We start from the raw sequence: 15182 nt of genomic DNA on the forward strand, positions 1-15182 counted from the left end.
GCTTAAAAAAAAGCATAGGCTTGTACGCAACTCATTTCAAATTAAAGTTAGATCTGTATGAGGTTAGAGTAAATCAAAAACAGAAACAGAAGTTGCTGGAAAAGCTCAGCAGGTCTGGCAGGATCCGTGAAGAGAAAGCAGAGTTAAATCAGTTCTGAGAAAGGATCACCGGACCCGAAACGTTAATTTTGATTTGTCTGCACAGACCCTGCCACGCCTGCTGAGCTTTTCCAGCAACTTCTGTTTTTGTATCTGATTTCCAGTACCCACAGTTCCTTCAGTTTTTTTAATATAGAGAGTAAATTAGAACTTATTTGAAGGTAGAGGATTGCAGAGAAATATTCCCATTAATAACTCTCACTAAAATGATGCGACTTATGGCAACAATATTGCTCGGAGTTTCTTCAAACATGTACATGCAGTGTTTCATAATGGGGAGATGAGGGAAGCAACAGGTTTGAATATTAGAATATTTTGAAACCAACTTACAAAATATTGCAGTATCTTTGAAGCCAATTTTTGTATTTTTTATTTATGGTTACAAGGAGGCTTTGGTATTTTACTTCCATAATAGATAAAAACATTACTAAAATAACTGGGAGAAAGTGAGGACTGCAGATACCGGAGATCAGAGCTGAAAATGTGTTGCTGGAAAAGCGCAGCAGGTCAGGCAGCATCCAAGGAACAGGAGAATCGGGCATGAGCCCTTCTTCAGGAATGAGGAAAGTGTGCCAAGCAGGCTAAGATAAAAGGTAGGGAGGAGGGACTTGGGGGAGGGGCACTGGAAATGTGATAGGTGGAAGGAGGTTAAGGTGAGGGTGATAGGCCGGAGAGGGGGTGGGGGCGGAGAGGTCAGGAAGAAGATTGCAGGTTAGGAAGGTGGTGCTGAGTTCGAGGGTTGGAGGCGCTCTTCCTCCAACCGTCGTGTTGCTATGGTCTGGCGAGTGCCTCATCTTCCGCCTAGGAACCCTCCAACCACAAGGGATGAACTCAGATTTCTCCAGTTTCCTCATTTCCCCTCCCCCCACCTTGTCCCAGTCCCAACCCTTGAATTCAGCACCACCTTCCTAACCTGCAATCATCTTCCTGACCTCTTCTCCCCCACCCCGGCCTATCACCCTCACCTTAACCTCCTTCCACCTATCGCATTTCCAGTGCCCCTCCCCCAAGTCCCTCCTCCCTACCTTTTATCTTAGCCTGCTTGGCACACTTTCCTCATTCCTGAAGAAGGGCTCATACCCTAAAATAACTGGGAGGCAACTTTAGATCTCACTGATTCTTACTCCCCTGATTTTATTTGTTTCTTTTATTTAGTTCTGAACTGATTGACCTTGTCCATGGTTACTTGAAAGCTAGGCACCATGCAGCTTTTAGTCAGTACTTTGAACTTCCTGAACTCAGAACTGAGTAAAATACAAAGTTTAATTTATATTGCTGTAGTATTTGGATATTAAGAAATATTCAATTATATTTGCATTACTAAAAAAAAGACTCTGGTAATATTATAGTATGTGTGATAGACCATGGCTGAACTGAGATAAAAAGCTCTTTCCCCTATATATAGCCAATTCAATTCCTTTGGATCGTTTGTAAACCAGCATTAGTCTAAGATGCTGCAGAATACGATATATTTAAAAATCACAATACATGTTTTTGTTGAAATAAAATATACTTTCCGTGCTTCTTCTGTACCCAACATAATGCTTCTTAGATAGTTTGCTAAGAGCTATCACTATGAGAATGTAAATAACATTTGCTCCAGGTTGCAATCCCCATCTCTCTGCAGGGACCTGACTGTACTTGTGATTGCTTTGAGACAGAAGTATTTCAGTTACATGGTGAACTTAGCCTTTGATGCTTTGCTCCTTCAAAGTAAAATCTGTCATTTGCACAGAGTGTAATAAATTTGAAGATAAAAGCATATGGTCATTTTATTGTAGATGTATTACAGCTGTCACAAGCCATCTGCTTTTTGGCACTTTGTGCAGATGTATCAGCTGTCTACTGAATGAGTGTGCCTTTCCACTTTGGCATTTGTTCATTTTTGTCACACTAAAAACAGTTCAACATTGGCATGTGCAGTAACGAGCACCTTGTGAGAGTGTACTTTTAGGCTCTTCCTACAAAATTAATATCAGCAATTCTGAATTCAAGAGGATTCATTTTTATAATTTTATAAGCAACACTGATGGTCAGAAACTTGCTCTATAATGACTTACACAATTTGGGAATTTTAATTTTTTATTTGAACTGAGTGCTACTGATCCAGCTGGGGGAATGACTTTGAAGGAGTTACTAAGCACAGTGTGGGTGAGTTCAGTTTAGGCACAGATACATCTGTTAATTCAAAATGCTTCAGTGATCATGTCGTATTAACTTTGTGAGCTAATCAATCTTGCTCTCACAGTCAGGCTTAGTAACTTCGCAAAGGCAGCTCCCCCATTGAGGGCATTAACACTCACGTTATTAAAAAGAAATTAAGAAGTAGACCAAAATAAATTCTAAATTAATATCTCCATGTAACAGTACCCTTTTAATAATCAATTCCTATCACTTGTTATAAAAAAGGAAATGCTGATTTCAACTACATCTATGTGCCATGCAAATGCATTTTACCAAATGCAAGGGGAGGTACAAATCATCTTCATGTAACTTGTCAGTATCAGCGATTAAAAATAAGCAACTTTGATTGTACAGAGAAATACAAAACACTGAAGGTCAGTTACATAACTGTGACAATTTATACCTTACATAAATTAATCAGACTGCATTCACATTGAATACGGCAGAAAGCTACCTAATCCAGCCATTTTTCCAATAAAAGGATTCTTCAGTTGCTTCAGGTGAATTATTTTGAAATTATTCCAAGTCACGACTGGAGAACTCCTACACTGGATGTTTCTCTGTAGATTTTATTCAGCTTTGACCTTAGTATTTAACTTTTGGGAGAGGTCACAGGTCAAATATGATCACTCAATTATAAAGAATGTCCCCTTAAAAATATTTCAGGAGACCTTCTGATTTATTTAATTGCTTTGGTTTTGGAAAAACACATTACCCTCAGTCTGGAAACTCTGCTGCACCAGGAATTTCAGGAAAAGTAGAAATCAATGGAACTCGTTGCACTTCAATACATCACACAATTTCTTCATGTTTGCTCAACCCCCAACTTGCTTTTTCTAGTTTATGTCGGAGATACAGCGTTAGATTGGGGAAAGACTTCTTCGTTGCTGAGGTGCCAGCTCTGGGTGCCACACATCCACGATAAAGATTAGCCTGTAGCTGTTCGCATCCTGCCAAACCTCATGCTCAAAGGAGTCATCGAAGATTATCACCTTGCCCTCCTTCCATTCTCTGCAGACAGACAGCAACATTGCATTTTCACATTTGGTGAAAATCAAAACTAAGTTTAGAGACATTTAACATTTCTTTCTAGAAGAGAATTTGGATGAGAAATTTATAGGTTCCTGAAATAAAACGTGAGTACAAGATGGAAGCCTTTGGTGATTGAGTAATATAGTCAGAGCCATAGATTCATACAGCAGGGGAACAGACCCTTCAATCCAACCAGTCCATGCTGACCATAATCCCAACTAAACTCCCTGCTCCTGGCTCATATCTCTGGAAACATTTCTCATTCATGTACTCATTCAAATGTCTTTTAAACATTCTAACTGTAGCCACATCCACCACTTCCTGTGAAAGTTCAGTCCACACACAAACCACACTGTGTCTTTTTAAAGTCTTTCTCCTCTCACCTTAAAAATATGCCACACTCTACAGAAGAGGTACCTGCCACTCACCTAATCCATGCCTCTCATAATTTTATAAACCTCTATAAGGTCACCCCTCAACCTCTGATACTCCAGTTAAAAGTCCCAGCCTATCCAGCCTCTCCTCATAACTCAAACCCTCCTTCGTACCAGATCCTGGTAAATCCTTTCTGAACCCTCTCCAGCTTAATATCCTTCCTATAGCAGGGACACCAGAATTGGACACAGTACTCCAGAACAGGCCTCACTAATATATAATCTCAAAAAGGATGATTACTTGAATGGCAAAAAGTTGCAGCATGCTGCTATGCAGAGGGACCTGGGTGTCCTTTTGCAGGAATCACAGAAGGTTGGTCTGCAGGTACAATGGGTAATTAGGAAGGCAAATGAAATTTTGTCCTTCATAGCTAAAGGAATTGAGTTTAAAAACAGGGAGGTTATGTTGCAGCTGTACAAGGTGCTGGTGACATCTGTAATCTGACTACAGTTAGGAACGGGTAAAGTGGTTTCTTAAGATCTAGATGTTCAACAATTTGGAATAGATGGAATGGAATGTCAGCAAACTCCCTATCAGCTTTTAAATTACACCTTTACAACTATAATTCCAGAAGTGGTGACCGGTAGTTCAACTGTATCCAACCAAGACTTTTATTGACGTATGGTGACATTACGACACAGCAGAATAAACAGGTTGTGAGGGGGGGGGGGGGGCAGGAACTGAAGGGGAGCTCGGTCAGCAGGAAGTCAGGGACTGTCCCTCCATGAGACACAGCATAGGAGGGCCCACTGCCTTGAACACTCAGGGTGGTTCACACAGCTGGAAGTAGGAACAGGTCTTTAATTGGCACAACTGGCCTCTAGGCAGGTCAGTCTCCATCTTATGCAAAATATCCACAGCATTGGCAGCTGCAATAAGATAACAGGTACTTCAATTCTCTCTCCCTCGCTCCTAGCTACAACACCCTCTCCACAAGGTCTCACAGCATTCTAACATAAGTTCAAAAAAAAAAGTTTAAGACTAATCAAATTACATTTCAATCAAGGCAATCAGATGTTATTTCCAGTTAACAAATAGTAGGTTTGTACAGTTGTATAAACCCTGGAATTCTCCCAAAAGCTGGCTGTAATGTTGGAAGTAACCCAGGCATTGTGGTGCTAGACTGGGAGAACTCAGTGAAATAGTCACAATTACTCAGAAATACTTATATTTTTAAAAACGGTTGAGAAAAACATTTTTAAAACAAGTGTTTCTGTGATTTTAACCTGTTGATTATAAATATGTTCAAAAAAATCAAGTCACATCCTACCTGGTCTCATTGGCACAACGGATTGCACAGCCTTGTTTAGGAATGACCAGGCCAAGATGCATTCTTAGGCGACAGTTTGTGGGTCCAGTGTGAGGCCAGACATGAGTCCCTGGGTGCATAACTGAATACTTAATCTAAAACAAAATGCACAACAGTAAATTAAAATGATTTTCTCACACTCTCAATCTAATGTTAACAGACAATAGGCCAACATGTTAATAATCTGACTGCTGATTAATTTTTTTGTTGTCACATGCACCGAGATACAGAGAGAGAGAGAGAGACAGACAGACAGAGAGAGAGAGAGAGAGAGAGAGAGATCAGAATTGACATTTGAGAGATCTGTTCAAAAGTCTGTTAACAGCGGGGAAGAAGTTGTTCTTGAATCTATTCATACATGTATTCAAACTTCTTCATCTTCTGCCCAATGGAAGGGTGTGGGAAGAGAGTACTGCCAGGGTGGGAGGGGTCTTTGATGATGTTGGTTGCTTTCCCAGGGCAGTAGGAAGTATAGATGGAGCCAGTGGATGGGAGGCTGATTTGTGTGATGGTCTCTTCCTATAAAAATTGATAAGAATCCTTGTGGACATGCCACATTTCCTTGGTCTTTTGAGGAAGTAGAGACATTGTTATGGTTTCTTAACGGTCACATCGAGGTGGGTGGACCAGGACAGATTATTGATGATCATCACTCCCAGAAATGTCTTGACCATCGCTCTTGACCATCTCCACCTCAGCCCCATTGATCCTGACAGGGGCATGTCCTCCACACTGAGTCTTGAAGTCAATGACCAGTTCCTTTGTTTTGCTGACATTGATGGAGAGATTGTCGTCTTTACATCATGCCATCAACCACAAATCTGTTTTTCTGTACACAGTCCTATCATTGTTTGAGATCTGACTTACAATGGTGATATCATCAACAAATTTGTGAATGGAGTTAGAGCTGAATTTGGCCACACAGCCATGAGTGTATAAGGTGTACAGTAAGGGGCTGAGTACGCTGCCTTGTGTTGAGGATTATTGTGGAGAAGGTGTGGTCACCTATCCTTACTGATTGCAGTCTGCGGGTCAGCAAGTTGAGAATCCAGTTATAGACAGTGGGGGGGGGGGGACCTGGATCTTGGTAATGGTGTTGAAGACGGAAGTGCAGTCAATAAGTAGGTGGTGGCAAATCCTTTGCCAAAATTTTATTTATATTACTTGCAAATAACACACACACACACACTATGTGAATTGTTGCAGTTCAAGAAGGCAGTTTATCCCCACTTTATCAAGGGCAGCTATGGATGGGCAATAAATATTGGGCCCAGCCAGTGACACCCATGTCCCTCCAAGTGAGTAAAAAAGCAAATATACTGATAAACAAAAATACTTCAACTACAGACAATTTGCTGAAATCAAAATATAGGGTGACTAACTACTGCAACTTTGCTCTTTTTGAAAATTAACTGGGTTCAAACAGATTGGCAAGACTTGAAAAGCATAGACAATATATATTTAGTAGTTTTTTTAAAAAAAGGAAGCTCTCTGAAGTGATCTTTGGAGTTTGAGTGGGTGATCATTCAGATAAAATAATTCATTAATGAACAACCAACACAGATTTAAGAAAAGAAAGTCATATTAAAACAGCTTGATGGATTTTTCTCAATGATATTAGATTAGATTACTTTTAGATTAGATTACTTACAGTGTGGAAACAGGCCCTTCGGCCCAACAAGTCCACACCGACCCGCCGAAGCGTAACCCACCCATACCCCTACATTTACCCCTTTTACCTAACACTACGGGCAATTTAGCATGGCCAATTCACCTGACTTGCACATCTTTGGAGTGTGGGAGGAAACCGGAGCACCCGGAGGAAACCCACGCAGACACGGGGAGAATGTGCAAACTCCACACAGTCAGTCGCCTGAGGCGGGAATTGAACCCGGGTCTCTGGCGCTGCGAGGCAGCAGTGCTAACCACTGTGCCACCGTGCCGCCCACAAATACGGAAATACGGATATATTTCCGTAGTGGATAGGAAATTGCAGTTGATAACGGGAGCAACTAATACCGCGGATAAATTCAGCTCTAACTCCATTCACAAATTTGCTGATGACATCACCATTGTAAGTCACAGAATAAGAGGTGAGGAGGCATTGCTCTGAGTTGAGCATTTCTCTAAATGAAGAAACTGAGGCTGGCAAAAACTGTTATCTTAGGCAGAAAAGAATGTCTGAGTGAGTATACAGGATAGTAATCTGGGACCTTCAGCAGTTTGTACCCTGTGCAGTTTGATAGCCTGATGAGCGTTGAAGTAGATTTGACACATTGAGGCTCCTGCACCCAAAGCACTGCAATGTCAATTTGTCTGGACACATCATAACTTACTCTTGTCGACTTAAGACAGACAACAACTCTACTCCACTTGCAGCTTTCCAGCTCTTTCTCAATTCTTGGTTCTCTGAGCTACATACTTGGAACTTGCCTTTTAGTAGCCAGTTATTTTTTGATATACATCAACCTGCTCTGTTAGGACAGGTCCCCTTGGCACAGCATCTTGTGGTGAAACTGAACCTTCTGGCTCAGAGGTAGCGACACTACCACTGCACCATAATGGCCAATAGCCAGTTACAAACAAATAAACAGTGCTGAATCAAGTAACTATTACCGATAGTTGGTATTGTATCAGTGGTTTGGTAAGAGCTTAATGAGAAATATCACAAAGTTTCTAATGATTTTAAACTAAGAAGGACAAACAGGCATTTTGCAGCCAATTCAGAATGATTAGATCTTTTAGTTAACTGGGCCAATACGCAGCTGTTTCAGTTCAATGGAGAGATTTTATAAAATAATCGAGTCAGGGTGAAAAGATGGTGCAAACCAGGTTCATTAGGAAAAGGAGAGAGCAATACAATTATGTTCAAGTTCCAGAACTTTAAGAGGACCAACAAATATTTAGGTTTTCAATAAAACTTTTGGGCTTATTTTGGGGGCAAGTCGAAACTTCACGTTAGTCTAGTTGTAACTTTGAAAGTAACTTTACAAGAGAGATGCAGGAGAAAGTTATTCAGAATATTGAAGGATTGGAATACCAGTGAAAAGGGAGCAAATTAGGCAGGGAGGGGGAAATCAGACAGAACCTTCATAGCTAAAGAGTTACAGAAGTTTTGGAATAAATCATGAAGAAAGATTATTGAAGCAGCCATTAAAAACTGGAATGAGGGAATGAAGTAGGATTTGGTTAATCCCCCAAAAAAAGGCAGGGTCTTGTTTAGATAGTGACTTTTGAGTGTACCTAAAAATGCTCATGCTCGTTGGCCCTCACTAATATATTCGCTGTTGAAGAAAAAGAACATTACTTTCAGAAGAAATGTATGTGTCTAGTGGGGTAAAGGTTCCATTATAAAGTCTTTCTATACAACACCAATTCTCAATAACCTCTCTGGGATAAAACGTCCTTGTTCAAAATTCTTTAAAATTGAGCTGACCTAGACATGTTATTGATTCATTTGCTTTTCAAATAAGCCACTAAGTGCATCTTATTGATTTGCAGGCGAAGTATGAAATGGGAGTGGGTAAGGCAGGGTTAAAGGTCAAAAGCATTCTTCAAACCCTCAAGCCACTTAGAGATAACGCATATACTGCTTATTAATGATAAATGCTCAACACATGAATCTGAAGATCCTCTCCCATAGCTGACTTCTGTTTTTATTCTTTCCAATCTACCAAATCTTAGATACGTTGATCAGCAAACACAGCAAACAATGCATTAATTAGTGCTGTGCAGCTGTTCTGTACACTACCCTGGGTAGGGCAATCTATCCACATTAGCAAAGTAACGTTCAAGAAAAGCCTCTTTATATAAAAAAAAAGTTGACTATCTGACTTTCACTGACCAACAGGCCTACAAATAAAAATGGGACTCAGACAAAAGAGATGCTCTGCTATTCAGCTTTGGAAAAGAAACTGGTACAAAGCAGCTGGCTCCTCAAGCTGACATACAGAGCTGCTGTTTTCAACTCACTGCACCCAGTGATTCCTGTGCTTAGACCCAGGGCAGTGACAGATACACAATTCCTTTCCATGTGAACGGACACAGGCCACCAGCAGACATAGAGGGAGGGAGCAGAGAGGCAGGGACAATAGGCGGGGAGAGACAGACACATACACACAGGGTGCTGGAACAGGGAGGGTGGACACAGACAGTAACATAGCATCAGGGGACACAGACACACTCAGGGTGCTGAGGGGTTGGGGTGGGGTGACACACAGACAGTGGGTGTGGAGGGGGGAGAAGGCAGATAAACAAGTGTTGGTTGTGAGAGGGGTGGGGGGAGACAGACAGACTCTTGAGGGATCAAAGCTTGGCCAGTGGGGATGTGGGGTTTTGGGGGGGAGGGGGCAGAGTCAGGGGAGGAGGGGTGGGGGGGGCAGAGGAAGTAGAGTGGGGAGGCAGACTGGGAGGGGTGGACAGCAAGGTGGAGTGAACCGAGGGGGAGGAGGCACAGATCAAGGGGGGAGCAGGGTGAGGGAGGGGGGCAGAGATGACAGATTTCTAACACCTGCACCATTCTGCTTTTAGATTTGTGTCAATAACACTGTTGGCTCTTCCCTCAGGAGGGAAACATTCTATTCCAGTTGCCTCTTTCCACCAATAGATGTGGCTAAAATGATCAAACTGGTTTGTTTGGAGCAATGTTGGAGTTTGAATACTAATTAAAACTGAATTAATTTTAAAAACAGGTTCCAAAATGCACGTCACCAAACAGTTTAAAACAAACACCTGCAGCCATGGGCAAATTGTTACAATTCAAAGCTCCCATTTGTAAATTTGAATTGGGCATTAGCTATATGAAAGAACCGTCCATCTAAATAGTGGCTTCCATTAATGCAGGAGTACGTTAAAGTGAATAGAGGACCCTTCTGAAGTCTATTTCCTGTTGTAAGATTGGAAAATGTGCAGGCCATTTGTGAATAGGAAGGTCCCAAAAACATCAAGAAAAAGGTATGACTTAGATAATCTGAATGTTCATGACTGTAGCTAAGCCCTTCCTTCAAAAGGATCATGGATTCTCACATTCACTGATTGTGTTTAAAACATATGATGTTTGGAAGGCTCCCTAGGAGAGTTCCAGTGTTTGAGTCAGCTGCAGTGCCCCAGATCCAGGTTTAAACCCACTTCAGTATTTGCTGACCTTGGAAGGAGCATTCAAGATGCAGGTCAGAGGTTATCTTCAGCCTGCTATTGCTTCCAACACTTCTCTACTACTCTCCCAAGGGGAATAAAAACCTGAATGATGCAAAATACCAAACGGTTTCCAAATCTTTGGCCACTTACTTTCAATGGACCAACCAATCTCAAAGGGAAGAAATATTAAATGGAACCAGTTCAGATGATCAATTCTAACAAACTGATCTCCCCAAAAGCTCCCCCCGCTCACAAACAGGCAGAAAGGCAAGAGATGGGAATGATACATATTGATGCAGAAGAGTATAGAAGGGGAAGGTGAACTAAATAAATTGCTAAGTAATTCTAGATAAGGAGATCAAAGATACACTGCAAAATCAATAAAGTAACAAAAAGGGAATGAAACCATTTGACATTGTGCAACTTCCCTTCTGAGAATATAGCAGAACCACGGTGGCACAGTGGTTAGCACTGCTGCTTCAGAGCGCCAGAGACCCGGGTTCAATTCCCGCCTCAGGCGACTCTCTGTGTGGAGATTTGCACAATCTCCCCATGTCTGCGTGGGTTTCCTCCGGGTGCTCCGGTTTCCCCCCACAATCCAAAAATGTGCAGGTCAGGTGAATTGGGGCCATGCTAAATTGACCGTAGTGTTAGGTGAACGGGTAAATGTAGGAGTATGGGTCTGGGTGGTATACGCTTCGGCGGGTCGGTGTGGACTTGTTGGGCCGAAGGGCCTGTTTCCACACTGTAAGTAATCTAATCTAATCCTGTAGTGCCATCAGTGGCCATCACTCTCTGATGACCAGCGCCCCTCTGAGGTAGGACTTCCTTCTGAGTCAAGGGAAGACGTTGCCCTTCGTTAGTTATCACTCCACAGCCCACTAGACAACTGCAGTGCTCTCACACGTGGCAGAGATGCATTCCCTGCTGATTCTATTGCTGAGAAACTGGAAACCCTGGCCCCATACCTCTCACGTGCACTAACCATTCCCGGGTCCCGAGATTCAGTCTGAACCAGGAACCGTAAACTGATTGCTGAATTCCATGTAAAACCTTGAACAAAAAGCAAACGGAGGAAGAAGAAAGATGGAATTGAGAGGTTGGAAGAAGATAAAAAGTAAAGTATTTTTAAAAGATTTCAGATGATGATTTTAAAAGGAAGGAATGGTGGTGCAGCACGGTAGCCCAGTGGTTAGCACTGTGGCCTCACAGCGCCAGGGACCTGGGTTCAATTCCCACCTCGGATGACTGTCCGTGTGGAGTTTGCACATTCTCCCAGTGTCTGCGTGGGTTTCCTCCGGGTGCTCCAGTTTCCTCCCACAATCCAAAGATGTGCAGGCTAGGTGAATTGGCCATGCTAAATTGCTCATTGTGTTCAGGGACATGTAGGTTAGGTGCATTAGTCAGGGGTAAATGTAGAGAAACGGGGAATGGGTTTGGGTGGGATACTCTTCGGAGGGTCTGTGTGGACTTGTTGGGCCGAAGGGCCTGTTGCCACACTGCAGGAATTCTATCAGAACATGTCAATTCTTTCAAATTGTTAGATGTAAATTTTCAATACCAGAGAGGTTGCTTGACAAGACTAAACATCACATTATTAAAGCTTTACTTACATCTGTAATGGCCAGACCACTCAAAACATTCTTAAGCAGGCAGTGCCAGACCATAACTTTGCAATTTGTTTCGGTCAGTGTACAGTGAAAATTACCCGGAGTAAGTTAGCGAGGTTGACTACTAGACTTTAAAACAGACAATAATTTATTCACAAAGTTACACAATGAAACACAAAGAACAGAATAAAGAACCCCTACAGAACTCAGCCTATCCAAACTAGACTTAATTATGCTGTTACAAATATACACAACAGTCCCAATAAGCAAACTGCCTTTAAAAACCAGTATAAATGGAACACGTGGGTTACCTGCCGGGGTGGGGGGGGGGAGGAGGGAAGAGAAGAGAGAAAGTCAGAGAGAGATAGCAATAAATATTGGGTTGTGGAATGGGTCTGCGGAGGGTCGGTGTGGGCTTGTTGGGCTGAAGGGTCTGTTTCCATACTAATGGGAATCTAATCATCTGTTTATATGCAAACAAAAGGCCTCTCAAAATCCTTTTCATCTCTGTATTAACCCAGACTGAGCAGAGCGCAGCCTGGTTTATTGCCCGTCTGAAAAATATCAAGGATAGAGTCTCCTTAAGCTAAGGAACAGCTTTGAAATAAAAAGGGACTAGCTTTGTGATACATTTGATTAGACAAGTTTGAATTTCTTTTTTGGCATGCTTAATGAATAACTTATGAATAAATACTGCAAATTCATATCCTTCATGTGTTAATACCGAATCTCTTGGTGAGGTAATAGTGTAATAAAGTCTGTGAAGGAGAGAGAGCTTGCACAGCAACATCCTGAGTTCCATCTTTAACTACATTTGTGAAAAAAAACAAAAGTTACTGCCAGAATAACAAGTGTCCACGATCTCATTTTCATTTCGAGCACAGAATCTAAGCTATTATTTATGACTTTCCTGTTCAGAAGTGCATGAAAGACAAATCAGAATGGTCAATAGCAGATTGCTGACGTTATAGCAATTGATTGGGAAATTATCACACATCTTAGAAATTGGTCTCAATTATTCTCAACTAAATGCGTCAGAAAGAATCGGTGGCTAATGAAGGTGAGGAGGAATGAGATTTGGTTGGAGTCAGAACACTAAGTTTTTTTAAAACTGTTTTACCTGTCAAGTTTTAATAACTAGTACTACACTGAGGACTCTAAATGCTAGACTCATCCCTAATGCATCACAGTATATCTCAATCTCTGTCTTTTTAAAACTGGAGCATCTCACCTGCTTCTGAAGGTTATGTCATGGAGAAATGGACAGCCTCTCTCTCTCATGCTTGCAAGCAAATGCCATGACTCGCGATGTCAAGCTAATTACAGACGCCACACGTGACAAGGCTCAGTCAGGAACTTAATGAATTGTTTCAACACACATTTTAATTGGTGTGAAAGTATGATGCATTGTAATCTTTTATTTAATGGTGACGACTTGTGAGCTGAGAATTTTTTTTTTAAAAACAAAAAAAATCTATTTTTGAATCAAACTAGAATTTATTTTTATTCCAAACTGCTAAATAATAGATGCTATATCTTTGTTCAAAATTCACTGGTCACATTTCATAAATTCTGTAATAGAAATCTATAGAATATTTTAGGCACGGTGGCTCAGCGGTTAGTACTGCTGCCTCTCAACACCAGGGACCTGGGTTTGATTCCAACTTTAGGCAACTGTGTGGAGTTTGCACGTTCTGTGTCTGCGTGGGGTTCTGCTGGATGCTCCGGTTTCCTCCCATAGTACAAAGATGCGTAGGTTAAGTGGACTGGCCATGCAAAATAACCCACATTGTTCAGAGATTTATCGGCTAGGTGCATTAGTCATGAGAAATGCAGGGTTGATCGGCTAGTGTAGGGGAATGGGTGTGGGTAGGATGTTCTTCAGAGGGTCGGTGTGGACCTGTTGGGCCAAATGACCTGTTTCCACACTACTGGGATTCCATATTAAAAAAAACCCACTTAACACTGAATTGATACATTGCGACAATAAAGGATGAGGATATTTTGAATGCACCTGCCCACGCTTGCAGCCCGTTGACTCAGGAAACTTTTCAAACAAGGCACATGTTTTCGGGACTTGTTTACAGGATTTTTCACTTCTGCGACCTAGGAGGGGACAAAGAAAAATGAATACAAGACAGCAGCTGTATTAGCATAATTTCAGATTGTCACAATTAAGATTAATTCATGACCAGCCACCTCACAAAACTTACCTCGAATTCAACCACAACTGATGTACTGACACACATCTAATGGAAGTACACGCACAATTTTTCTCACTGGTGGACAACATACCAACAATCTTTTAATCCTCAGAGCTTTTCAGTTATTTCACTCAGATTTGAAAATATTTAAGGGTGGGGTTAGAGAGAGTAAATTAATTTAGAATTAAGTCAGGCGTCATATGACACCATGTTATTTTAGGATTAAACCAAATAAATTCGCACTAATACGATACCCAAAATAACAACCTGTCTGTCCACTGTCCCTAACAACTCCAAAATGATTCCCGATTTGTTCAGATGGATGCTGTCATGTATCCTGAACACGCTGATCAATTAAGTATGTTTAGCATGAGTTGGTGAATTTTCTAGTTTTGTGTCCCTTTGCCAATTCCTCTTCCATTTGTAAGACTCCCATGTCTAATTCACTCATCCAACCCACACTAAGTGGAGGGGGGGAAAGCTTTCTCCAAACATAAAATTTTACTCCATCAATAATCCGGGCTGTGTGTGTCATAGGGTCAATGACAGCCATCTACACTAGCTCATCTTTCTGCATGTCGGAGTCCAATTCTATCCACCAAGGACTGCAATTGAGTGCTCAGTAACTGTGCATTCAGTTGCTCTGATGCACATATCTGCTGAGTGACATCTGCCTTGACAGGATCTGCTCCTCTTGTGTATAAAGCTGGTTTCTTTCACCCTCTAACCTCCTAAAAATCCACATTTAAAGAAATAAAGGGTTTAGAATTCATCAGGATAAATTTTAACTTCACATTTTATTTTAGCTATAAAACATACCATTAACCCCTATTGAATCTTTGACACTTGTGGTAATGTACAGTAAGGAAACAAGATGTTGGTATAGACTGGGGGAAATTGCACCTCAGCTCAATCATGTCTTCACCCATATATCCAAAGAAGTACTCCAGATACGGAAATCAAAAACAGCTAAGAGCTTTTTAAGAACAGATTAATCATAAAGGTGACACCTGAGGGAAGGTGGAAGCTGTAGGATAATGGACTGTTTACAATTGTAATACAAGCTTGGTAATAAAGATGAACAAAGTGATCTGTTGATTCAGAAAAAGATGA

At 41.4% G+C, this 15182-nt stretch overlaps 1 protein-coding gene across 6 annotated transcripts in view; it reads right to left on the reverse strand.

Moving 5' to 3' along the window:
* Positions 1-1201: 1201 nt before the first annotated feature.
* Positions 1202-15182, reverse strand: part of unm_hu7910 (un-named hu7910) — a 235060-nt gene continuing 221079 nt past the window's right edge. For all 6 annotated transcript variants that reach the window (XM_087985915.1, XM_043689309.2, XM_087985917.1 and 3 more), the window contains 3 exons: positions 13880-13971; positions 5081-5214; positions 1202-3354 (listed from right to left, as the gene is read on the reverse strand). In XM_087985915.1, the coding sequence (XP_087842041.1) occupies positions 3204-3354; positions 5081-5214; positions 13880-13971 (377 nt within the window). In that variant the 3' untranslated portion in view covers positions 1202-3203. The remainder of the gene's footprint in view (positions 3355-5080; positions 5215-13879; positions 13972-15182) is intronic.

The sequence above is a fragment of the Chiloscyllium plagiosum genome, unplaced genomic scaffold (assembly GCF_037043375.1).
Source record: "Chiloscyllium plagiosum isolate Xiang-an unplaced genomic scaffold, Cpla_swu_hap1 HiC_scaffold_4, whole genome shotgun sequence".
Classification (NCBI taxonomy): domain Eukaryota; kingdom Metazoa; phylum Chordata; class Chondrichthyes; order Orectolobiformes; family Hemiscylliidae; genus Chiloscyllium; species Chiloscyllium plagiosum.